This window comes from Hibiscus syriacus, unplaced genomic scaffold, assembly GCF_006381635.1.
Source record: "Hibiscus syriacus cultivar Baekdansim isolate YM2019G1 unplaced genomic scaffold, ASM638163v2 tig00110044_pilon, whole genome shotgun sequence".
Classification (NCBI taxonomy): Eukaryota; Viridiplantae; Streptophyta; class Magnoliopsida; order Malvales; family Malvaceae; genus Hibiscus; species Hibiscus syriacus.
In genome coordinates, this window is record NW_024062574.1 from 1,599,409 (window position 1) to 1,623,791 (window position 24,383).

At 35.9% G+C, this 24,383-nt stretch overlaps 4 protein-coding genes and 1 pseudogene across 4 annotated transcripts; 2 read left to right on the forward strand and 3 right to left on the reverse strand.

Annotated features, from left to right (window-relative positions):
* Positions 1-1,374: 1,374 nt before the first annotated feature.
* On the reverse strand, positions 1,375-6,367 carry LOC120213647 (transcription repressor OFP12-like). Its single transcript, XM_039211732.1, has 2 exons — positions 6,252-6,367; positions 1,375-1,839 (listed from the first exon to the last, which is right to left on the reverse strand). Exons 1-2 carry the CDS (start codon positions 6,365-6,367, stop codon positions 1,389-1,391), a joined length of 567 nt encoding a protein of 188 aa, XP_039067663.1. The 3' UTR covers positions 1,375-1,388.
* A 721-nt stretch (positions 6,368-7,088) lies between these two features.
* On the forward strand, positions 7,089-15,719 carry LOC120213648. The gene is made up of 5 exons (XM_039211733.1): positions 7,089-7,150; positions 7,305-7,419; positions 8,232-8,764; positions 14,720-15,001; positions 15,082-15,719. Exons 2-5 carry the CDS (start codon positions 7,328-7,330, stop codon positions 15,717-15,719), a joined length of 1,545 nt encoding a protein of 514 aa, XP_039067664.1. The 5' UTR covers positions 7,089-7,150; positions 7,305-7,327.
* On the forward strand, positions 10,676-11,698 carry LOC120213832. The gene has a single exon (XM_039211889.1). The coding sequence runs from the start codon at positions 10,740-10,742 to the stop codon at positions 11,466-11,468; it is 729 nt and encodes a 242-aa protein (XP_039067820.1). The 5' UTR covers positions 10,676-10,739; the 3' UTR covers positions 11,469-11,698.
* Positions 15,720-17,232: 1,513 nt separating the features above from the next.
* Positions 17,233-18,305, reverse strand: LOC120213833 (annotated as a pseudogene).
* A 2,381-nt stretch (positions 18,306-20,686) lies between these two features.
* Positions 20,687-21,155, reverse strand: LOC120213601. Its single transcript, XM_039211702.1, has one exon. It carries the CDS (start codon positions 21,108-21,110, stop codon positions 20,811-20,813), a length of 300 nt encoding a protein of 99 aa, XP_039067633.1. The 5' UTR covers positions 21,111-21,155; the 3' UTR covers positions 20,687-20,810.
* Between the last annotated feature and the right edge of the window lie 3,228 nt (positions 21,156-24,383).

Below are 24,383 nucleotides of genomic sequence, written 5' to 3' on the forward strand. Positions count from 1 at the left end.
TCTTAAAATATAATATTATTCAAATATTAAAAATATATTAATAAGAACATTACATCATATTTTAAAAAATATATTTTAATATTTAATAATATTGTTTTATGATATTAATATGTAAAAATAATTTTATTAATAATTTTTAAAATATTATTAAAATGAAATATAATATATATATTATATAGTATAATTTAATATATTAACACTAAAAATATAATATTATGTTATTAAATTTATTGATAAATATATTTTAATAATTAATTTGTTACTAAAATGACACTAAAATAGTATATTAATATTAAATATATAAAATAATATTATTTTGAGTATTTATGCTTTGAAATAAAAAAATTTAGAAAACAACTTATGGAAAATCAATTTGTGAGTCATTTTCTAGAAAATGCAAAGGAAATTCTATTGACCAAAAAATAAATTACGTTTATCATTTGTTTTCCACCAACCAAACACTGAAAAATAAGGAAAACACTTTCTGAATAACCAATCACAGTGAAACAAACACACCCTAAGTTCTTAATCAGATAAATGTTTTTCTAAACTTGAGATGAACCAACTCAAAACTTGATTCAACCTGACCTATCCCTAGAAAATATGTATCCTTAAAAAATAATATCATAATATTTTAGATTCCTTCTAATTTAAATATTTATTGAATAAGATATTAATATTTTCAAATTTCAAATTTATATATTTTGTACTTTATGAAGTAATTTGAGTCCTAAGATTGATTATTGCAACAAGTTAAGACTTCTCTTGTTTATCTATATTATTATTTGCCATTTCCAAGCTTAGATTGGGATTTTTTCCTCATTGTTCCAAGGCTTCGTCTTAGCTAATTTATACCGACTACGTCGCATATTCAATTTTGGTAGGCGAGTCTCTTGGTAGGAATTTTATATATATATAAGAATTCGAATTTGAAACATTACTTAAACGATATCAAGCTGATTACTATTTAAATCAATCTCCGCCGGTTAGGTTAAATTGGGACTTTAATTATTACAACAATCATCACTACATGAACCCGACATGTAGCAGCTAACTTGACCGAAATCCTAACCCCATAAATACAACCAACCTCGTGATTTTGTGTTCAAAAAATGAAGAAAACTTCATCATCCCATGCACAAAAAACACAAGCTCAAGAACTTTGTCTTTCCCAAAAAATCACCATATTCATTCATGGAGGAAAACTTCACTAGAAAAAAAATACTATTTTTTATACCATTTTTTTTTTGCATGCTTAGCTATAAAATAGCCAAAATTACAGCGTCTCGAGACATTAACATCCCCATGCAAGAAGAGTCCAAAACGTAAAAACAAGTAAACAACCGCCAATTTTTACTAGGAAATTGAAAAAGGGTACAGAGAGAGTATCACCGGTCGTGGTTTTCTGGTGTATCGGATTCCGCTGACGAGAGTAAGCAAACAACAATGTCGGCGAAAGCACTGACGATGAACTTATGGGTGTTTTCTGGGTTTAAAGTGAGGTAACAAAGGAGTAGTTCGTGCAAGAACTCCCAGTCCTTGTTCACATCGGTTAAGTTCCTCGCTTCGATCATTTCCAACATCGAGACTTGAAAATCTTTGTACGGGTCCAGGGAGTACTTCTTCACCACAAAGCCTCCATCTACCGCCGTCGGTGTTTTAGTATCGGGTTCGAGCCTTGTATCGGGTGACTCGATGATGGAGTTGGATCGACCTGGCAAAGAGAAGAAGAAACACTGGGAAGCAAATACGGCGGCGAAATCTGGAGCCGAGTCGGATTCGAAGTACTCGATAATGGCGGTGGTGCGAGTGGAAGGTGTCGAAAGGGACTTGTCGGAGGTTTGATAGGTATGGCTCATACGGTACAAGGTTAATTATGTAATTATATACCAGGTTTTTATTATAAATAGAGATGTAACCTAAACCTATGAGACATTGAATAAAATTTCTAGCACCTCCTAGGCACCGATGACGTAAGTACATTGCCGAACCTTGTTAAAATTCTTATGTTCTTTCGTTTACTTTGCCCGATTTTTCAACAATTGGTATCAGATGTCAGGAGCAAAATTTGAAGTTACGATATTTGATGGTCAAGGTAACTTCGGATTATGGCAAACGAGGGTGAATGATCTGTTGGTGCAGCAGGGGATCCTGAAGGCTTTGCGACCTACAAAGCTGGCGTCGATGGAGGAGGAAGATTGGGAAGAATTGCAGCAGCGAGCGGCAGGAACCATACGATTATGTTTGGCAGACGAGGTCATGTATCACGCCATGCATTTTTCGTCTCCAGATAAAATTTGGAAGAAGTTGGAAAGTCAGTTTATGTCCAAATCCTTAACGACAAAACTGTACCTAAAGCAGCGGCTGTATAGACTGAAGATGCAGGACGATAATGATTTGGCGCAACACGTGAATGTCTTCAATCAAATCGTTTCTGATTTGGCTCGGCTTGATGTGAAAATTAAGGATAAAGACAAAACGATGATTCTGTTGTATTCGTTGCCTCCCTCTTACGAACACATGGTGACTATTCTTACATATGGGAAAGAGACTATCAACGTTGAGGAGAATACTGCAGCCTTGTTGGCTCACAACTAGCAGAAGTAGAATGCAGGGGAAAACTCTTAAGCCGATAATTTATATGTCAAGGGTAATCGAGACCGTGGACGGAAGCCAGAGAAGGCAGGGTCTGGCAAGCGGAATTCCAGATCCAAATATAGGGATAAGAAGACAATTCACTGTTACAAGTGCAAGGAGGCGGGACATATGAAGCGAGATTGTTCGAAGTTGAAAAAGTATAGTGATGAGAAGTGTGATGTTTCATCCAAGTCTGTGAGCGTGGTCGAGGATGACAATTCTTATTACAGTGAGGGTGATATGCTTTCTATTTCAACGACTCAATTGACAGATGCGTGAATTATTGATTCTGGATGTTTTTATCACATCACGCCAAATAGGGAATGGTTTTCGACATACAGGTCGATTAATTACGGTTCTGTTTATTTGAGTGATGATCGATGTTGCAATATAGTCAGTATTGGTGAGGTCAGAATTAAGATGTATGATGACTTTGTTCGGACGTTGAGTGATGTTCGACATATCCCAGATTTGAATAAGAATTTGATTTCTTTGGGCACTTTGCACAAGAATGGTTTTATCCCTAAGGCTGATGAAGATAGGGAAACCATTCGGATTGATAAAGGAGCTTTGACTGTGATGAAAGGAAAGATGACTGCAGGGAATATTTACAGATTGTTAGGGAGTATCGTTGTAGGTAGAGTTCATTCTGTTGAGTCTTGTGATGATACTACCAAACTGTGGCATATGCATCTTGCTCATCTTAGTGAACGTGGTATGGCTGAATTACATAAAAGAAATTTGTTGCATGTTGTTAAAAGTTATAAGCTTGATTTTTGCAAGTATTGTGTTCTTGGTAAATAGACTAAAGTTCGTTTTAAGATTGTGAAGCACAAAACTGAATGGATTCTTGATTATGTGCATTCTGATGTACGGGGGCCTTCCACGACATCGTCTTTGGGTGGATCTAGGTATTATGTTACTTTCATTGACGATTTTTCACGGAAAGTTTGGGTGTATTTTTTTAAACAGAAGTTCGACGTTTTTAGAAGTTCAAGCTGTGGAAAGCTGAGGTAGAAAACCAAACATGACGAAAAATCAAGTGTTTGTGGTCTGACAATGATACGGAGTACACATATACACAGTTTCTAAACTTCTGTAAGGAGCATGAGATTAAGAGACATTTTACAGTGCGCAAGACACCACAACAGAATGATATTGCGGAACGGATGAACAGGTCGTTGAATGAAATAGCCAGATATTTGCGGTTGAATGCGGGGCTTCCCAAACACTTTTGGGCCGAGGCTGTTAACATGGCGTGTTATCTTATCAATAGATCACCAAGGGCATCATTGGCTGGGGAAGTTGCAGAAGAGGTATGGACTGGTCATGAAGTTAGTTTTGATAACTTACAGATTTTTGGTTGTCCTGCTTATGTGCATGTACCTGTTGATGAGAGATCCAAACTTGATACAAAATCGAAGGAGTGCATTTTTCTGGGTTACAAGAAAGGTGTCAAAGGATTCAAGTTCTGAGATCCAGTTGCGAAGAAAATTGTGATCAGTAAAGATGTTGTTTTTATGAACAATCCATGTTGCAGCAGAAGAAAGACACGACAGTGGTGGATTTTGAGCAGTTTCCAGTTGATAAACCAAAAACTTCTCAACCAACTCCTGGTGGTTCCGCTACGGATGATTTGCAAGATTATAGTCTCGCCAGAGACAGGGTGAGACGGACGAATATAAAGCCCCCGAGCAGATTGGGTTTTAAAGACTTGGTCTTTTTTGTACTTACTGTTAGCAGTGATGATCCGGTTACTTTTCATGATGCCGTTACTAGTCAGGAAAACGACAAGTGGATGGCTGCCATGGTTGGGGAGATGGAGTCTTTGAATCACAATCATACATGAGAGTTAGTTCCCCTTCCTGAGGGTAAGAAACCGATTGGTTGCAAATGGGTGTATAAGAAGAAACCAGCAGTAACAGAAAAAGATGGGGAGAAGTTCAAGGCTCGCTTGGTAGCAAAGGGTTTTTTCACAGAAGAAAGGAGTTGATTATGATGAAATCTTTTCTCCTGTGGTCAGTCACACTTTAATCCGAGCAGTACTTGCATTGGTGGCTAGTTGGGATTTGCATTTAGAGCAGATGTATGTTAAAACTATTTTTTTGCATGGTGATTATAGGAGCAGATCTACATGCGACAACTTGAAGGTTTCACTCAACTTGGAAAACGAGCATTTAGTTTGCAGATTGAAGAAATTTTTGTACGGGTTAAAACAGTCTCCGAGACAGTGGTATAAACGGTTTGACTCCTATATGATCAAGATTGGCTACAACCGATGTGAGTATGATTGTTGTGTCTATGTTAAGAGCCTTGATGATAGTTCTTTTATTTTTCTGTTATTGTATGTTGATGATATGTTGATTGCTGCGAAGAACATGGATGATGTTATTGGTTTGAAAACCTTATTGAGTCAGGAATTTGATATGAAAGATTTAGGTGCTGCAAAGAAAATTCTTGGAATGAAAATTTACAAGGACAGAGACTAAAGGAAACTGTGGTTATCTCAACGGGGTTATCTTGAGAAAATGCTAGAAAGGTTTGCGATGAGCAGCACAAAACCAGTTAGCACTCCATTGGCAAATCACTTTAAGCTCTCATCATAACAGTGTCCAAAGACAAATAAGAAAGCTGAATATATGACAAAGGGTCCGTATTCTAATGCTGTTGGCTGCTTGATGTATACAATGTTATGTACTCGTCCTGATTTAGCTCATGTTGTTAGTCAAGTTTGTAAGTACATGTCTAAACCTGGTAAGCAACATTGGGAATCAGTCAAGTTGATCTTTCGGTACTTAAAGGGTACTGTAGGACATGAAATTATTTTTGGTAGTCAGCGTGATAATCCTTTGGTTGTAGGATATGTGGATTCGAATTATGCAAGTGACTTGGATAATAGAAGATCTACTACAGGGTATGTGTTTACTCTTGGTGGAGGGCCTATTTGTTGGAAGTCTACTGTTCAATCTGTTGTGGCACTATCTACAACTGAAGTTGAATACATGGCAGCGGCTGAAGCTGCAAAAGAAGCTTTATGGCTTACTGGTTTAGTGAAGGAGTTGGGTGTTCAGCAAGGTGGAGTTCAGTTGCTTTGTGACAATCAAAGTGTTATTCACTTGACTAAGAATCAGGTGTATCGTGCTAGAACTAAACATATTGATGTAAGGTTCCACAAGATCAGATAGTTGGTTGCATTTGGAGAGGTTTTGTTTTAGAAGGTACATACTGATGAGAATGCCACTGATATGTTCACCAAGCCAGTTACGACAGACAAGTTCAAGCATTGCTTGTACTTGTTGAATGTTTTGAGTTGTTAAAGAAGTAAGGTAACCCAACCCACATTGAAGTTTCCAAGGAGCAGGATATTCGCCAAGGTGGAGATTTGATAGGTATGGCTCATAAATATACCAGTAAAGGTACGGTACAAGGTTAATTATGTAATTATATACCAGGTTTTTATTATAAATAGAGATGTAACCTAAACCTATGAGACATTAAATAAAATTTCTAGCGCCGCCTAGGCACCGAGGACGTAAGCACATTGCCGAACCTCGTTAAAATTCTTGTGTTATTTCGTTTACTTTGCCCGATTCTTCAACAAGGTTGAAGACGATGATGAAGAAGAAAGTTCACAACGTTGGTTGAAGTTCTTGAACGCATCCACTAATTCATCCATTGATTCAAGGTTCGTGAAGCAGAGAGGGAAGAATTTCGAGAACATATTCGACATTTTTTCGTAATCTAAGAAAGAAAGATTGTTGAAGATGATCGAAGAAAAAGAAGAAACCCAGAAACTGAAAGAGAAGATGATGGTGGCAGTGTGGGGTTTTAATGGCTAAAGAGAGATCAACAAAGATTTTCTTTTGGGTGTTACTATTAAGCTTACATGATGCTAACAAATGGTCCATGCACAATGTTGTGTTTGTATATAGTGAAAAAAATTAAATTGCTTTTAATTTTTATATATTGATTTCGTATCTTATTTTTATAAAAATTATTATTGTATCGATCGTCGTTTCGTCCATCATCATTGACGGCTAATGAAACCTACATCTTTTTCTTTAAACCCGTTTTATCTTCATGGCCGTAAATTCGATATTTGTTAACCAGAAACTTTATTAACTTTATGAATCTAACGTTGAATATTTCAATTTTTTTATTCTTTAATCTTCATAGATAAAACCTAAATAGAAATATGTTGCTCATCGTCTTATAATAAGGATGATAAAAATTCGATCAATAGAGATAACAAAATTATTAAAAGATAAACATATGACATTCACGTCAATAAAAATAATTTATATTAATAAAACAAAAATTATCATATCATCGTATTGAGGGATGAAATTGAAGAATCCATTGTAAAAAATTTGATCTTACAACACATTATTACAAAGAACAAATTTACAAGGGTATAAAGGTCATTTACATTCATCGTCCCTGTTAAAATCCTCTTCCCTGTAACAGATCCGAGGCAAGAGCTATAGCTGTTGTTTTAGGGTTTACGGATCAGGTATTGTAACAATCAAAGCCTTTTTTCCCTTTTAGTTACCCTACATTTCTCACTGTTAAAAGATTAACACTTTTAGTTTTGACTTCTCAGTGAGAATTTAAAGATCAAAACTTTAATCTTTTTTTAACCTATTGGGGTGCCTTGTTTTTCTCAGGCCAAGCTGGGATTTCTCTTCTAATGGCGTCAATTCCAACTCCTCCTCATACTGATGATAACCCGTCTGACGTGAGTAGTCCACACATAGATATCCACCAAGATCTCTTTCCGGAGTAAGTTCGTTTAGCTTCGTTCCTTCTTCATTTCTTCATTTTCATTGTTTTTATTTGCTTAATCTCTTACTTATTTGCTATTGGGATGAGTTTGATGTGATGATAATCATGAGAATTTGGGTTTTTTTTGGAAAGTTAACTGTGTTGGAAAATAGAAGTTCTTGTATAGAATCTAGCAAATTTCTGTTTCAAATAGTTTGCATCCAATAGGTTGAAGGTTGGTTACCCGAAATCGAAGAATTTTCAGTTTAGGGATGTCAAATTTCTTTGCTCTGATAATTTTCTGGAAATCCCTAGGTTAACATGGCTTTTTTTTGTTGACATTTTAGGGTTTTGTTGGTTTCATCATTTGTTTGTTTTGGTTCTGTAACTTTGATGTAGAGGACTGCATATGAATCTAACCCTATCTTTAACAATGTAAAAGCTAGCTGGAATTGGATCGTTTATAGTAATTAGCTACCGGCGAAATCTTATATTCCGAACCCGGGGATACATCATTCACGTTCAAAATGGTCAAATATTGAACAATGTTCTTCTAGTTGTTCTGGTGTATTCGTCGATTAGTGAGTATAGCAGCGTGTGGCTCCGATTCTTTATTTTTCCTGGAATACCTGTGTCCGTGCGTATACTTTAGGTATGGAATATGACCCTCCCAATACATGGAAATTGAACTTACCGCTGTCAGAACCAAGTCCGAGTAACATTAGTTTCCAGTTGGATGTATGATTTTTAAAGTAGTTTAGAAGACTTACCTTCTTAAGTTAAATGTGCTTAATCATGTTTTCTTAAATGCAAATTTATCCCAATTGCAGTTACTATGGTGGAACAGCTTCTGCTCCATCTGCACCAAAAGATGAATTTCTGGGAAATGATATCGATAATGGAAGTGACAAAGATATTCCGGGGAATGATGTTGATAATGGAAGTAACAAAGACGAATTTCCGGTAACTGATATCCAAAATGGAAGTAACGATTGTCCTCCTGTAATTGAAGAGAATATTTTCCCTGCATCTGCACCACTTCCACTTGATAATATCCCTGAACCAGCACCAGTTCCACCTGGCAGTAGCGGGGAAGGTTTACCTTATGCTCCTGCACATTGGCCGAATGCTGGCGATATTTGGACCTGGAGAGTGGGTAAGAGAGTGAGTGCTTCTGGCTTCTTCAACGATAGATTTCTCAGTGTTCCAGAAAGCCTTAAAAAGGCAAATGTTCCAAAAGTCTTTACAAGCAAGCCGGTGCTTGAACGTTTTATCCGATCAAATTTCCCGGATGCAGATATTGACGCGTTCTTTGCTTCATTTGTTTGGAAGATCCCTGCCATTGTGGAACCTTCTACCAAAGGTTTGCTTAAAAACATATATGTGTTATGTTATGTTTGTTGCTGTTTTTTTTGTCATTTTGTGAGAAATTTTGGTTTCCGACTTCTTTTTTTCGTGGGAAGTTAGAATGCATATATATACTGATGAAAAATGAGACTGCATTAATTATAATTATAAATGAAATCATGATTTAATCGACATTTCAACTGGAACTTTCATTGCGCTACCACTTGTTATAACAATCTTCATTAAGTACTTACTTTTCGACAATTAATTTTCATCCTCAATTTGGATTATATGTTGGCATTAATTAAATTTTCAGTGATCTTTGGGCACAAACTTGAAGGTGAGAGATCCATTTTGTTGCTTACCTATTGAGTAATTGTATGCCTGTACAATTTATTATCATTCTGTTCAAGAAAGATTTTTTTTATTGCTAAAGAAATTGTTCTTGCTGAACATTTTTTTATGTATTTAGTATGTAATTTTAGTTGGTGTGATTGATATTAGCCAATAATTTAGCCTTATGTTATTCCTTCTCTTTATTTTTCTTGAAGTACCCATATCCGATTAATATCGAGACATAGATGGAAAACTTAGAAAAGAATTATACCTTATTGGGCACATCCTTATCCGACATTCACGCCCAAGTTCGAGTTACATAGATTTTAGCCATCTCACCAAGTATGTTAGTTAAATGTTGTTGATTGCTGGCCTTACCTATCTACAAATTAAGAATTAATTGATTTCATACTGCTACTGCTGGTTGACCTTTTGGATTCTTTTATTCTCATATTATGTCTGCTTTGATGAACTGAACATGGTCTAAAATTCATGGCAATAACAGTTACCTGGGAGTTCCCTAAGAGGTCTTTTTATTGGCTTCCATAATGGTGTAATAGCACTAGAAAAGCCCTACCGAGTTCTAAGAGGAGTGTCTAGCTTTGTTCTGGTTAGGCTGTCAATGATGTGCCTGCTCGGACTAGTAATTTTTCTATTGTTTTCTGCTTGAGGAAGTGAACCTATATTCCCTGTAGACCGACCTTTCTCTCAGGCTTTCTGTCATTTAAGGCATAGTGTTGCGGTGGATGTATGAAGTTTCTCTCTGAACCACATAAATCCGATGTTCTTTTGTGTTGCTTTGTTTTTGTTTTTTCCCCTATTTTCTTACAGTTTCTCTTACGTTTGATCTTGTTCCTTAGATTAAGGGTTTGTTTCCCAACAAAGTTGACATGATGTAATAGGCTTAATCCAGTGTTCTTGTGTGTTGCTTTGTTCTATATTTTCTTACGGTCTCATCGGCTTCCTCGTTTAATTTTGTTCATTAAACTAAAGTTTCGTTTCACAGAAAAGTCTGCATGATGTAAATCAGGCTTCAGACACTTTTTCAGAAAGAATCGATAAACATTTCATCGTGTCAAGTTCAGATGAAGTGCAGTTATCCAAGTCGATTCATTGTCTTTCGTTCTTGTTTCATCCAGGGATATGGAAATCGTTGATATAGTTGTCCATGTTCATTTTCTCTTGATTACTCGACTAATTTATTTTTTCGTGATGAATGTCAGCTGTCACACCTTCAGCCACAGCAGAGGAAGTGGAAGATGACAAAAAGAAACCGACAAAATAACTCCTCGTAGAACCAATAGGAAGAGGGCTCCTCCCCCTTCTCCATTCATTGCTCCGACTCCGACTCCCAGTGACAATCAGAAAAAGCAGAAGACACCTAAAGGATCAGCCAAATCTAAAGGATCAACCAAACCTGAAGGATCAGACAAATCTAAAGGATCAACAAAACCTGAAGGATCAGCCAAACCTAAGCGACAAACTCGCCAGAGCCTTAAAGATTCCTCCCCACCTGAAGTTGAAATTCAAGCTGAAAATGATGGTCTTGATGATGTGTCTTTCTTGGACGATGAAGCGGGAAGAGGTTGGAATTCGGAATATTTACATTTTCCTGAAAATGGTGTCTTGCTCATTTATTTTGTTTGCCTTTTGAAATGGTTGCAGCGGAGTTCGACAACTACCTCAATTCTTTAGATGAAATTCTTGTTCCGACTAAGCCATCATCTGAAGAAACAGCTTCCCAGCAGGCAGAGACGCATGACATCGTTGCAGCAGAAGATGAAATGGCTGAAGCTCGAAGGAAACTATCTTCACTTCTCGACATGGATTTCCCTTCATTGATTTGCTTCAAAGACCTCGACGAACTCGCCAGTCTAGCATCCAAACTCCGGAAGGATCCCACCCTTACCGCGGAACAGCTCGTCAAACTGAAGTTAATTCAAGAGATCCCAACATTTTGCGAGGTGTTTCTCGAGAACCGGGGAGTAATGGAGCAGGCAGACAAGTTCTTTACTGCCCTCGAAGACAACAAGGCCAAGGTCAATTCACTGAAACAAGAATACAGCAAGTTAAAACAAGAAGTAACAGATGCACAATCCGAGATGGATTCCAGCGCAGCGGCCGTGCAAGATATCGACAACAAGATAGCAGAACTCAAAGCCCAACGGACCGAGCTAACAAAACTGATAGATAAGAAGAAGAGAGCCAAGGATGAATTGATATATAACCAGAAGCTGGTAGCGAACTCGATTCCGAAAGTCGTACATGAAGTTCAGACCGCCAACACCAAAAGAACGGAATGGGAGCTGAAGAAGGAAAACGGAGCACGGCGCGAGGCCGAAATACTTGCCAAATTTGCTCCTCTGAAAGGGTTTTCCCTCTGAACAGAAGTAGCCGAGGAGAAACATATTGTAGTGCTTTGCTTTTGAGGATTATGCTACTCTAAATAGCTTTTAGCAATTGTAACCCTGTGTGATGAAACTTAACCCACGCCATCAATTACTGTGTTGTTTGTACTTCAACTTCATTATAATCAGTTCCTGTAAACCTGTTATAATTTGAATTTGGGGTTGAAATCTTAGCGTTTTCAAATGGAACAATTTGGGTTGAGAGAGTCGTCTTCGTTTCTGTAGTACTCGATCTAAGATTAATCGGTCAATAGATCGGATATGGTTAATTCAAAAAAATAATTTAATTAAAATTTAACCTAAATTTGGACATCATTTCCTAATTGTATGAAAATATAATTATTAAAATAATGATTATATTATATTTTTAAGAATTTTAATTATTATAAATCTCTATTTTGGTAATTTTAAATTTAAGAATAATTATTAATTATAAATTAAAGAGGAATAATATTATTTTTAAAAAACCAGAACTTTAATTATTAAACTAATTGTATAAATGCATTTCTTTAAAAATAGTATTACATTCAACATTAAATTGTAATAACTTTATGCAAAAATCGATTAACTGCACATAAAAGACCTCTAAGTCGCTGATCTGGTATCGTACATATGTCAGCTTGTAATTGCAGAAATGAAACATCTCAAAAGATGAAATTTTTCCTTGCTTTGATCTTTGGGGTGCTCTTTTTTCGCAGGTCAAACTGAGAAATTTGCCCTAATGATGCCGATTCCTTCTCCGTCTCATATGGGTACTTTCGCTAGTACCGAGAACCCTAATGACTTGGGGATTCCAAACATAGATATCCATCAAGAACTCTTCCCAGAGTAAGTATTTTTTTAGCTTAATTTCTTCACCCAATTGTTGGTTCAGTGCTTCTATTTGCTCGATTTCTTACATATTTTGCTGTTGGATGAGTTCAATCCGATAATGATGGAGTGAAGAAGAAAACTGTTAAAACATGCGAAAAGACAAGCGAGTATGTATGTAATAAACAGTGTTCTTCTAGTTGTTCAGGTGTATGTTTCTCAGGCTTTTCATTTTTCTAGGAGTAGCCGTGTCCTGTACACTTTTTGACATGCATGTTCTGATATGGGTGTCGAATATAACCCTCAAAATACACCGAAATTGAACATACCGGGGTCGAAACTGAGTAACATTAGTAGCTTCTTCATGTTTTCATATGGATTTTAAAGTTGTTTAGAAGATGTAGCTTTGTATGTTAAATGCGGTTGATTGTGTTTGTTGATTGAAATTATGTCTCAATTGCAGTTATTTTGGTGGACCAGCTTCCCCTCCCTGTGAGCCGGAACAAAAATTTCCGGGAAATGATATCTATAATGGAGGTAACCATTGTGCTCCTGTAACTAATGAAAATAATTCCCTTCCACGAGTTCCGCCCGGTAGTAGTGGAGAAGGATTACCTTATGCACCTATAAATTGGCCAAATGTTGGTGATATTTGGAGCTGGAGAGTAGGAAGAAAGGTCAACAGTTATAGCTTCTACAGTGACAGATTTCTCATGGTTCCAAAAAGTCTTCGAAAACCAAATATTCCAAAAGTCTTTTCGAGCAAGCCATCACTTGAACGTTTTCTCCGGTCAAATTTCCCAGATACAGATGTTAATGCGTTCTTTGCATCATTTGTTTGGAAGATTCCTGCCGTTGTGTCGCTGCCATATGCATCTTGTGAGGAAATTTGATTTCTAACCCTTCTTTTTCTTTTCTCTTTTTTGGTAGGAAGAAATTTTGAATGCATATTGATTATATATATTATTATCTAATTATGGAACATTTGAGGGGTATTGGGATCGAACGAGTCAAATCTTCCATCCTTTGCATTTCCTTATAAATTGGTTGCGGAACTTGTTATAGCATTTTATGCTTCTTCAAAGTTCAATCCTCTTTTATCCGTCTTATATGACCAATTGGCTGTAATTACTAAAGCATTCGGATACTGGTTGTAGTTACATTCGATTGATGTCCTTAAAGGAACTTCTACGTGCACACACTTTTGAATGATATAGAACTTATAATTTAGGGTATAACACCATGATGGTGGTTGGCATTGCTTTATTTTGTTTCATCTGGAAATTGTCTCATAGTATATTTAAATGAAATCGTGACTTTATCGGCTGCTTGCCCTTTTAGGCACAAACTTGAATGTGAGAGGTCTGTTTTCTGCTTACATTGTGATTAACTGTATGCCTATACAATTTATAATGATTCTGTTCAAGAAAGAAATTTTGTTTTTATTGCTTCTGAAATTGTTGTTGCTAAACTATGTTGATATATTTAGAATGGTACTTTAGTCGGTGACATGGATTCAATCATTTATAGCCCTACGTTACTCTGTATCTTCAATCCATTTCCAACCTATATCTTGACGTACATGGAAAACTTAGAAAAAATGAATATACCCGTGTTGGACACGAATCTATATCCAACACTTGCACCCAAGTTCAAGTTACATATAGATTAAGCCGTCCTCGTCAAATTTGCTTGTCAAAGGTCATTGATTGCAGGCCTCAAAGACCTACGAACCGAGAATTAATCTGTTTCTTATTGCTACTACCGGTTGAACTTATAGGCTTCTTTTATCTCGTGTTATGTCTGCATTGATGAACTAAATATTATGTCAAAATTTCATGGCAATGAGAATCACCTTAGCATTTTCCAAAGGGAGGTTTTTTCTATTGGCCTGCCGTAACACTTTAGTAGCTCCGCAAAAGCCCTACCTGAATTCTAAGATTGGTGTCTAGCTATGTGCCAGTTAGGCTGTCAAAGTAAGTGCCTGCTCGGATAAGGATAGTTTTGTGTCACGCTGTGTGCGAGGATTTGGCATAGTCCTTGTCAAATTAAGATAAGGGTTTATTTGTACTTCTTTTAATTACCTGAGTTGTCCTTGTTTATCTCTTGGTTTGCCATTTTCAAATTATATCTTGTGTAACGCTTTCGTTTATAGTGAAAGGCATAGTAGTGTGGCCATGGACGTAAGAACGTTTTAGCAGAACTATTTTCTTAGGTCTATTTTGCTTCTGCATTTAATCTTGTTAATTTAGACTAAATTTCTTTCCCAACTAAGTTGACTTGATGTAATGCACGCTTGAATACCTTCTTTCAGAAAGAATCCGCAAACATTTCATTCGTGCTAAGTTACATGATGTTCGTTTTCTCTCAATAACTTAACGAAAATGCTTCTTTTCATTTTATGTGATGAATGCCAGCTCCCACACCTTCTGTACCAGCACAAGGAATGGTAGATGATAAAAAACAAATTAACAAAATGACTCCCCATGCAACCGAAAGGAAGAGGGCTCCCCACACTTCCCCGTTAAGTACTCAGAGTTCCAGCGACGGTAAAAAGATGCAGAAGACAACTAAAGGATTTGCGGGACCTAAGCAACAGACTCACCAGCAACTTAAAGATTCCGCCCCACTCCCATCCGAAATTCAAGATACAAATGACGGTCTTGACGTGTCTTTCTTAGACAATGAAATGGGAAGAGGTTAGAATTTGTAATGTTTACATCTTTTCGAAAATGGTGTTTTGTTTCTTCCTTTCATTTGCCTTTTGAAATGGTTGCAGCGGAGTTTGACAACTACCTCAATTCTTTGGACGAGATTCTTGTTCAACCTTGGTTTCAAGAACCATTTTACCACCCGGCAACAATGCACAACTTCTTTGCAGCAGAAGCCGAAATGGCTGAAGCTCGAAGGAAACTATCGTCGTTTCTTAATATGGATTTTCCTTCACTGATTTGCTTCAAAGATGTTGACGAACTCGCAAGTCTTGCGTCCAAACTCCAGAAAGATCCTACCCTTACTGCTGAACAACTCGTAAAGCTGAAGTTAATAGAAGAGATTCCAACATTCTGCATCGTGTTCCTCGAGAATAGGGAAGTAATGGAGCAGGCAGACCAGTTCTTTAGAACCCTTAAGGAAAACAAGGCCAAGGTTGCCTCACTGAAACAAGAATATTGTGAGATAAAACAAGTAGTAACAAATCTGCAGTCAGAGGTAGATTCCACCACGATGGCCGTGCAAAACATCGATGATCAGATAGCACAACTTGAAGCTCGTCGTGCCGAGGTCACAAAGATGATAGATAAGAAGAAGAGAGACAAGGATGAATTGATTCACAACCAAAAGTTGGTGGCAAATTCGATCCCAAAGTTGTACATGAAGTTCAGCTCGCGAACGCCAGAAAACCAGAATGGGAGCTAAAGAAGGAAAGCGGAGTAAGGCGTGAGGCCGAAATACTTGCTAGATTTGCTCCCCTAAAAGGATTTTCCCTTTGAAAAACAATAATGTCATTGTCTGCTAAGGTTGTTATGATTATGAAACTGTTATTTTGCTGTGCTTTATCAATGGGGGAGTGTGGAACTCAAATTGAGACAATCATTTAGTGTTTGTATTTTAACTTTGGTATTAGTATAATGTTATCATGAACTTATTATAATCTGTATTTGGCCTTTATATACTTTGTATCATTCGACTCCTTATACTAAATTCGATCAGAATTATGTTAAATATCGGTCAAACACGGATGTCGAATACAAATATGCAAACTATGTCTATCACCCTGGTCCTAGTCCTCCGGTTCACCCCCATCGGACCTCCAGGGGTTGGGGACCTAAAGGATGGGTGCTTCAACAATAACCAAACCAGCATGGCCACTAGCCCCACAAAGATACTCTGAATAATTGAAACTGACCTTTCAGCGGAGGCTAGAGAGATGAAGTTTATGTCACCTTGGGAAGAAGAAGACATGCATTATATGACCCGTTTTCGGAATATATCACAGTTGATTAAGATGAGTACAGGTTTGGTAACTGGTGATGTAGAGCATTGATGGTGAAACTGGGTTTAAACATCATCTTTGCCTTGGTATGAACAATGTGAAGTAGATAAATGGCAAGCAAAAAGGAGAAAAAATGTCACAATTGTCTTTTCACAATTGTCTTTTTGGATCAATGAATTGATAACCAAAAAGATATCAACAAAAAGACTCATCATAATATGAAAAGAACGAATGCATGCATGTATGAAGGAATAAAAGACCATGTGGACCAAGAGCATAGATTCTTTACCACAAAGTAAGAAAGGGAACTGATTCTCAACATCAGCACCCTAAAATTTAGTCGATACTAACCGTGTTTCTGGTTGAGTTTCAACCAATGGTGTAATCAAATGCAGGCTCATATAAGACCACGAATCTCTAAGACAAAGACGGAAACCAATCATTTAGGTAATCACTATCTTGAAATGCACATGAAGTAAACAAAAAAATGCTCAAAACACTGATATCAAGTATGCCGCTCGGCGTACCTCACAGTCCGTACCTAAAGGAGGCCTTTCATGGCTTCCCACATGCCTAAATATTGGATGAGAAATGAAAAGAACTCAACTTCAATGAAGCACATATCTCGATCAGCCTGCCAAAACTCATTTCCATGGAAACTAAAACAAAAACTAGCAAAAGAACACCCATGACAATGACCAATTATCGCATAGTTGAGAATGAATGCAAAGCATGTACTTTTCCATGAACATGAAACAAAATGCACCATAAGCAGCCTTGATACACACAAACATAGCATAAAAACAACAACAAAAATGCCAAACAATAATAGTCATCATACCAATCATTCAGAGAAGAACAATTCTTGATTTGATTAAGTAATAATAAAAGGTAACCATACAAATAAGGACTAAGCTCCACCATGATCTTCAAAAGCTAAAAAGAAAACAACATGCAATTGAAAAAAAAAACTGAGCAAATGATTCCATTGTTATTACTTACTGTACAAGAACAAGCCTATTATTATTGCTATTACCATTTCCCATGCCTCCCCTAAACTCCCATTCCCTTCACCCCACCGCCTCCTTCCTCCACATTCTCCACTTCCCTCCCTTCGGCACCGTCACAATCAGCTCACCGTCCTCGTAAACTGCACTGGCCAGCTCCGGCTAGTCGTCTCCGGCAACCTGAACCGCCACATGTCGAGCTCCAAATCATCCAGAAAACCAAAACCCATCAAGCTGTTGGACCTTATCACAATCTTAGTGACCCCGGGATGGATTTCCACAGTATGAGCACGGACGACTTCGCCGATCCTCCCGTCGGTCTCGGCGACGAACTTGAAGCAATCGGGGCTCTCCTCCACCGCCACATCGGCATCGGACCTGAAAGGCAGCTCGAGAACGCGGCTGAAGATGTGGGGCAGCCTACGGAGCTTCTTGTTAGACCCACCACCGTTCAACAGGGACTCGGCTTGGGACCTCGCGATTCTCGAGTTCATCTCATATTGGATGGTGATGTTCCTCTTCTTCGGCGACGGGTGGATTCTCATGGTGCTGTTCTAGGGAATTCGACAAAGATTTGACCTTCTTCTGGAGGTGAATCGTGAAGAAGAAGAAGAAGCAAAGGAGGAAGCTAAGAACAATATTAACAGTAACAACAACAACGACAAAGATGCTTTCTTGGAGAAAAGTGAAGGAATTCGGAAAGGAATCAAAACCCTGATCAAGTCATGGAGTGGAAAAGGTGAAATCATAAAAAGCAATGGTCTTTATTCTTCAAAATTTTTTTGGAAAGATGATAAAAACCCTCAAATGGGTCATTGGAGAGAACTGAGATACAAGGAAAGATTGTGAGAAAATTTTGTTCTTCGAGATTGAGTGTTGAAAAGGGTAACTCGATTTCGGGTTAATTGGATTCCTTTTCTGCAAGAACTGGGAAAATAATACTTCGAAGAACTCGGAAATCTGGCTTTTTATTTAAGGATTTGCAGGGAAACCAAGAGCCCTTGCATAAATTATAGGCGGAAAATAGAATACAAGGATACTAGGTTTTCGTTAAAGGTCCTTTAATTCTCTGAAATTTACAAATCAATCCGCATCCATTTATTTCCTTTGTAATTAATATTTAATACTAAGAATTATATTTTATTGTTATATTAATTGAAATTGAAATTTATTTAACACCACTTGACTTGTCACTGGGGATAGTTATATTTGGGATTGGGACTTGGGAGGAGTTTTTGATTCATCTTAATCTTAAATTTAGGAAAAAAATATTTAATCTAAAATATAATTTATTTTTTAGAATAAATTGGAATCTAATTGAAAAAATAAATATATATATTATAATAATTATCTCTAAATATAAAAGATATTCATGTTATTTTTCTAGAATCTGGCAAGCTTTTTACCCTAATATTGAATTTGACTCGATCTTTTCTGTAAAAAGATAATTCAAGTTTTATTCTTTTAAAATAAAAATTCAATCTTTATAAAATTATATATAAGTTTCGTGTCAAATGTCGATCGATATCAATTAATCATATGATAATTTAAAAATGTATATCCAGATATTATTTTTTTATGTTATACATTTTTCAAAAAAATTATCTCCTTAAAATTATATTCGAAATAAAATATCAACAAGTGTGGTGTTTAGTTCGGATTAATTATAAAATATATTACAATTTTAGTATTTAAATTATTATTTTTGTTTCGTTTTGATGCCCAAATTATACTTTTTGTTTTGTTTGGGTGTCCAAATTCCGTACTTGGTAGAAGGATTCATAAACTTTTGCAAACAAGGACAGGGGATGAAGGTGCTATGGCCCTTCCAAGAAATGGGATGAGATATGGTTTCATTATAAACCATAATAAAATAAAACAAAACATTTTTTAGCGAAACCGATTCGAGTTGTTTTCTCATTAACGGTATTATAAAATAAAATAAAACTTTATCTTCTCTCCTATTTCACTCCATGTGTTTTAATTTTTTTTCAATTTCCTCACTGAACTTAATATATTGAGTTTTTTGGTCACTCGGTTGTTTTCTCACTAACGGTGTTATAAATGAGTTTTTATATAGATGTAAAATGACGTTGTTTCGATAAAAAAATATTTTTTTGGAACGACATCATTTTAATACCGTTAATTATTTAAAATATCAATGAATAATAACAATTCTTTTATTACTTCGAATGCCCCTTGAAAAAAATTGAAGGGATTGTAAAAGGTGATTACTTTTGGGTTGAATCAATCTAGATAGTACTAAATTTTAGATTTTATTTAAAAACGGGCCATGATGTTACCCTTTAAGTGATGTTCTGGGCATTTGGTTCAAATCTGTAATCCATTAAATAAGGGTAAACTATAAATTTAGTATCTAAACTATCGGTTTTAGTTTGTTTTAGTATCTAAATTATAATTTTTTTAAAATCATACCTAACGTTTAGTTTTCATTTCATTTTAGTATCCCGCGGTTGAAAATTTAACGCATTTAGTACCTAAACTTTTAATTTTTTCAAAACCTAACATTAAATTTTGAACAAAATTAAACAAAAACTAAAGTTTTAAATGGTGGGGGTACTAAAACGAAACAAAAACTAAACTTAAGGTATGATTCTGAAAAAATTGAAAGTTCGGGTACTTAAATGGACCAAAGCTGATGGTGCTGTTTTGGCTATGTATGCAGGTTGTGGTTGCATGGATATGGCTCAGCAATTGTTCGATCATGTGACACCCATTTGTGAGTGTGCTTTATGCTTGTAGCGAAGCTCATGATTTTGCACCCATGATTCCTCCGAAACATTTAAGCCAAAAAAAGAGGCAAGATTAGCGAAAGAAGGGGCAATATCTAAGGGAAAGGCACGCAGTAGGATAGAATCGAAATGAGTTGCAGATACGAACTGAAACAGGCAGACGAGTGTTGTTGAAAGTTGGACGAGCTGGTTATCGAGTTGAAGCTGCTTGGTTTATGCTCCTAATACCCACACTTTGCTGCATGATTTAGGAGAGGAAGATTGTTGTCGATGACAGGATCTGTTGCTTACTCATATGTAGAACCTGATCCCAGATGCCATCGGTTGACCGATAAGATTATGCATATGGAACCTCTAAAAACCGATTATAAGGTCGATGTATCGATAACTTGTTTAGTGAATCACATTGAACATGATCGAATTAGTTCCCTAACCGGTTGAGTATGCCGCTTAGGATACTTCAATTTGGTTGTTGAAGATTTTTCTCAGACGTGTTTTCCAAGAAACATGTGAAAGTGTTGCATCTGTTAACATCGATCGCCTAATGCAGGGGGAAATGCAAATATGTTCGAATCGAAGTCGAGATCTTTGAGGTAAGGAAAGAACAGAAAATCAGAGGAAGAAGCCTCCATTGAAACAACATTCACCTGCACAAGACAAGTTGTAAAAGGTAAAGCTACCAATATTATTCCATCCAAGGTAAAGGCCTTTCCTCCCTTCCATCTTTAGTACAGTTTTGTGGTAGCTGATCTTGTTACCTTCTTAGAGGAAGAAGGTGAATTATCCCCGACCTTCTCAGCAACTGCCTCATACCGTCCGCCACTCGAACGGCCGGATTCGATCTGAATGTGCTGCAAAACGACATGTGAGCTTCGACGGCTTCTTCGACGCCGAATTGCTTCTTCTTGCTCCTACTCACTTCATCTCGAACGGCTTCCGAGCACAACCCGCAGAGCCATTTCCCGTCGAATTTGGCCTTAACATCATTGATGTAATCTTGGGTGCAATCTTCTTTCAGTCCACAACACTCGCATCTAACCGATTCGATTTCCATTTTTTCCTTTGCTTGTTGAAGAAGGATATGGAGTCGACTCTTGTTTTCTTTCTTGCAGGTTATAAAAACAAAGTGTGTGATGGAATGTTAACGATGTTTTTATAGTTGGATTTGATTTTAGTCAAAGGTTTCCTTTTCTCTGTTGGGACAAGAAGTGTATGAACATGTCTGGTAAGTGCATGAGAGGTAGCTTTATGATTAAGCCTGGAAGAGAAGCGGACTTGGAGTTTAGCTGATAGGTTCCATTATTTACTCCATGTTCTAAGGGACAAGGCCAAGTGGAATTTGTGACAATTTGGTCCGGCAGGGGGGACCTAGCCATAGTGGTCCTTTCTAGCATTAAAAACTACGCCTAGTCCCTGTAATTTAAAAAGATAACGTGTCCCTTGTTTTATTTTAATTTTTAATGTAATTTTTCAACTCAGAAAATAAGTTAATATAATACTTTGATTAACGTTTATTATTATTGACCGTTACAATAGTGAAATGACAGTCAATAGTAGTAATATGGCGGTCCACGATGTTGATGTGGCGGTCCACGGTGTTAATGTGGCCGTCCATGGTGATTAATAATTTAACCGATAACATAAGATATGGGTTAAATTGATAATTCAAATATGGTAGATGAATTGCAACGTTAATATCGTGGACTGACACGTCAGAACCATAAACTTTCACATCAGAAATGAAATGGTCAAACGACGAAAAAAATTTAGTCGAAATGCCACATTAGATTTATTTTATGGAAAAAATATAATTATTTGTATAAATGGTCAATCGTACACTTCTAAAAAATGAAATTTATTTATTTTCAGGTTAAATAAATATAATTATTTGTATAAATGATAAAATATGAAATGACACATGTAGGTAATGAATATACCCTAAAATCTAAATTTTAAACCCTAAAAATAATAAAATAATATCAACTATAGTTTGATTTAGTAAGATGAGATGTTGGGTCTATAAGAGAAACTCGTTAATTTGAATCTCGAAGTTATGAATAAAAAAAATGAATTGAAAGAGTCGTTCTCGAACTTATGTAGTATTTACTCCGGATTAGCAAATTATATATTAGCGGTTAAAAAAGTGAAAATCACATGTTATTGTGGGTTTCAAGGGCTTTGTGCCCTAAACAAGGTCCTAAGTTGTTTTCATAGTACACCAATTATTATTCTTCTAAAGCACACTTAATCATAGCGGAAGTATTGTTAACTTATGGCTTTTAGTATGAATATAAAGAAAATAATTGCCCATCATAATATATGTATATGCAATTAACCAAGTTGACTATTAGTCTTTAATATTTAGTCAAGAGATTAGTGTTTAATTAAGTTGGTTCAATTATCAATTATGGTTTAATTAAGTTTGTGGAGTATTTTTTTTCATAATAACTCAAATATTTTATATGATACTTTAATTATTCATAATTTTCTAAATTTTAAATTAAAAAATATTGTTCGAACCCAAATCTTCTATCAACAATAATTACACTCTGAATCTATCAGGGATGATCGAGGGGGGACGGATAGGGCCAATCGTCCCCTGAAATTTTAAAATTACATTTTATTTTATATTTTTTCTATGTATTTTCTATTGAAAATTTATTTTCATATTCTAAAATTTTATAAGTTCAAGTTTATCCGTCACGTAAAATCTTATGTCTGAAATTCATGGAAAGTGATTAATTAGATCTTTGATCACTCACCACTTGGTTGGATTTGGGAGATCTTGCTTGATGATTTCAAATAAAGAAATGGCCCATGCATATAATGAGAGGTAGACCATTCAATGGGCTATCATCTCACTTGATTTTGATTTATCAACAGACGAGGCATCATCAATTCTACGATTTCAGTCCCTAATATCGGAATACAAATAAAATTGAATATATTAATTAATTTTTTCCTCTAAGTTATTAGGATTTTGCCTTAATTGATCTGGATTCACCCGTCGTATATCTGAATTTAAATATAATTTTTTAAATATATATTATCTTATAATTATCATGACTATTTAATAAAACAAGAACATCTTTAAATATAATTGTTTTGGGTAAAGTACACAAATGATCATCGACTATAGGATATTATTTTATTAAATTTATTGACTATTAAAAGTTATAAAATAGTTTTTCGACTATATAGTATTATTTTTGTTGAGTTCCACGACTATTAAAAATTACAAAATGGTCATCCTGACTATTTATTATGTTCGAAACCTATATTTTTCCGTTAAAAATAACCATATTATAAGCTGAAAGTTAGCTTGCTGACTGTGATATGACTATCAGTCTATCACATCTCATTTATCATGTTAACGTTCAACTTTGACAATCGTCAATTTTTTGACAGAAAATGACGAGTTTAGAACATAATGAATAGTCGAGTGATTATTTTGTAATTTTTAATAGTTAAGAGACTCAACAAATTAATATTCTATAGTCGAAAGATTATTTTGTAACTTTTAATAATCGATAGGATTAAAAAAATAATATATATGATCGGAATCATTTATATACTTTTTCCTATAAAAGAATCTTCAAACCTTATCCATAACAAAATGGAGTGGAAAAGGGAAAAGGTTTAGCCCTTTTTGGTGCAAGGATTCACGTGTTTGTAGAAACTTTAAACCTGAATTCCAATGGGTAATGATGGCGTATTTTAGCCAGTTTTTTAAGCAAGAATTCAACACACGAATCTTATACACATGGGTGGTTACAATCATCCATTTTATTTGGCATTATTTCTGGCTTTATCATAATACGAACTTGATTCGATCCGACTCGTCTCTTGTCATTTAAAAATATACATCAAGAGATATAAATTTGATACGACCCACCTCATGTCCATCTCTACCCTACCCATAGACCAGTATTGTTTTCATTTCATTTAAAAATATACATCAAGAGATATAAATCTAATCCGATCCGCCTCGTGTCCATCCCTACCCTATCATGGACCAGTTTTGTCAACTTAAGGTACCGGCTAACAACCAATGTCCAGCTGACCCCATGTGAACTACTAAACACCAGTCAAACATTGTCCTAAAAGCAACAAGACCATGCTCTCTAGCCATGGAATTTATATCGTCTCCACGTGACTATTAAATTGTTATCTTTAAGTTTTAATATCGTTCATTAATAATATTTATCTCAAGCATTTATGATCATGTCCGCATCGTATACAATCACAATTATTAATATTATGATATATATCCGGAATCACAATTTAAATGCGGGTTTCATATAGTTTAGGGGTTCACAGACAGGAC

Coding starts and splice junctions, on each gene's coding strand:
- LOC120213647 (XM_039211732.1), bottom strand. CDS start 6,367: ATGTCGAATATGTTCTCGAAATTCTTCCCTCTCTGCTTCACGAACCTT. Junction 1,840..6,251: donor TGTGAACTTTCTTCTTCATC/ATCGTCTTCAAC, acceptor TACCTATCAAAC/CTCCGACAAGTCCCTTTCGA.
- LOC120213648 (XM_039211733.1), top strand. CDS start 7,328: ATGGCGTCAATTCCAACTCCTCCTCATACTGATGATAACCCGTCTGAC. Junction 7,420..8,231: donor CACCAAGATCTCTTTCCGGA/GTAAGTTCGTTT, acceptor TCCCAATTGCAG/TTACTATGGTGGAACAGCTT. Junction 8,765..14,719: donor TGTGGAACCTTCTACCAAAG/GTTTGCTTAAAA, acceptor GATGAATGCCAG/CTCCCACACCTTCTGTACCA.
- LOC120213832 (XM_039211889.1), top strand. CDS start 10,740: ATGGTTGCAGCGGAGTTCGACAACTACCTCAATTCTTTAGATGAAATT.
- LOC120213601 (XM_039211702.1), bottom strand. CDS start 21,110: ATGGAAATCGAATCGGTTAGATGCGAGTGTTGTGGACTGAAAGAAGAT.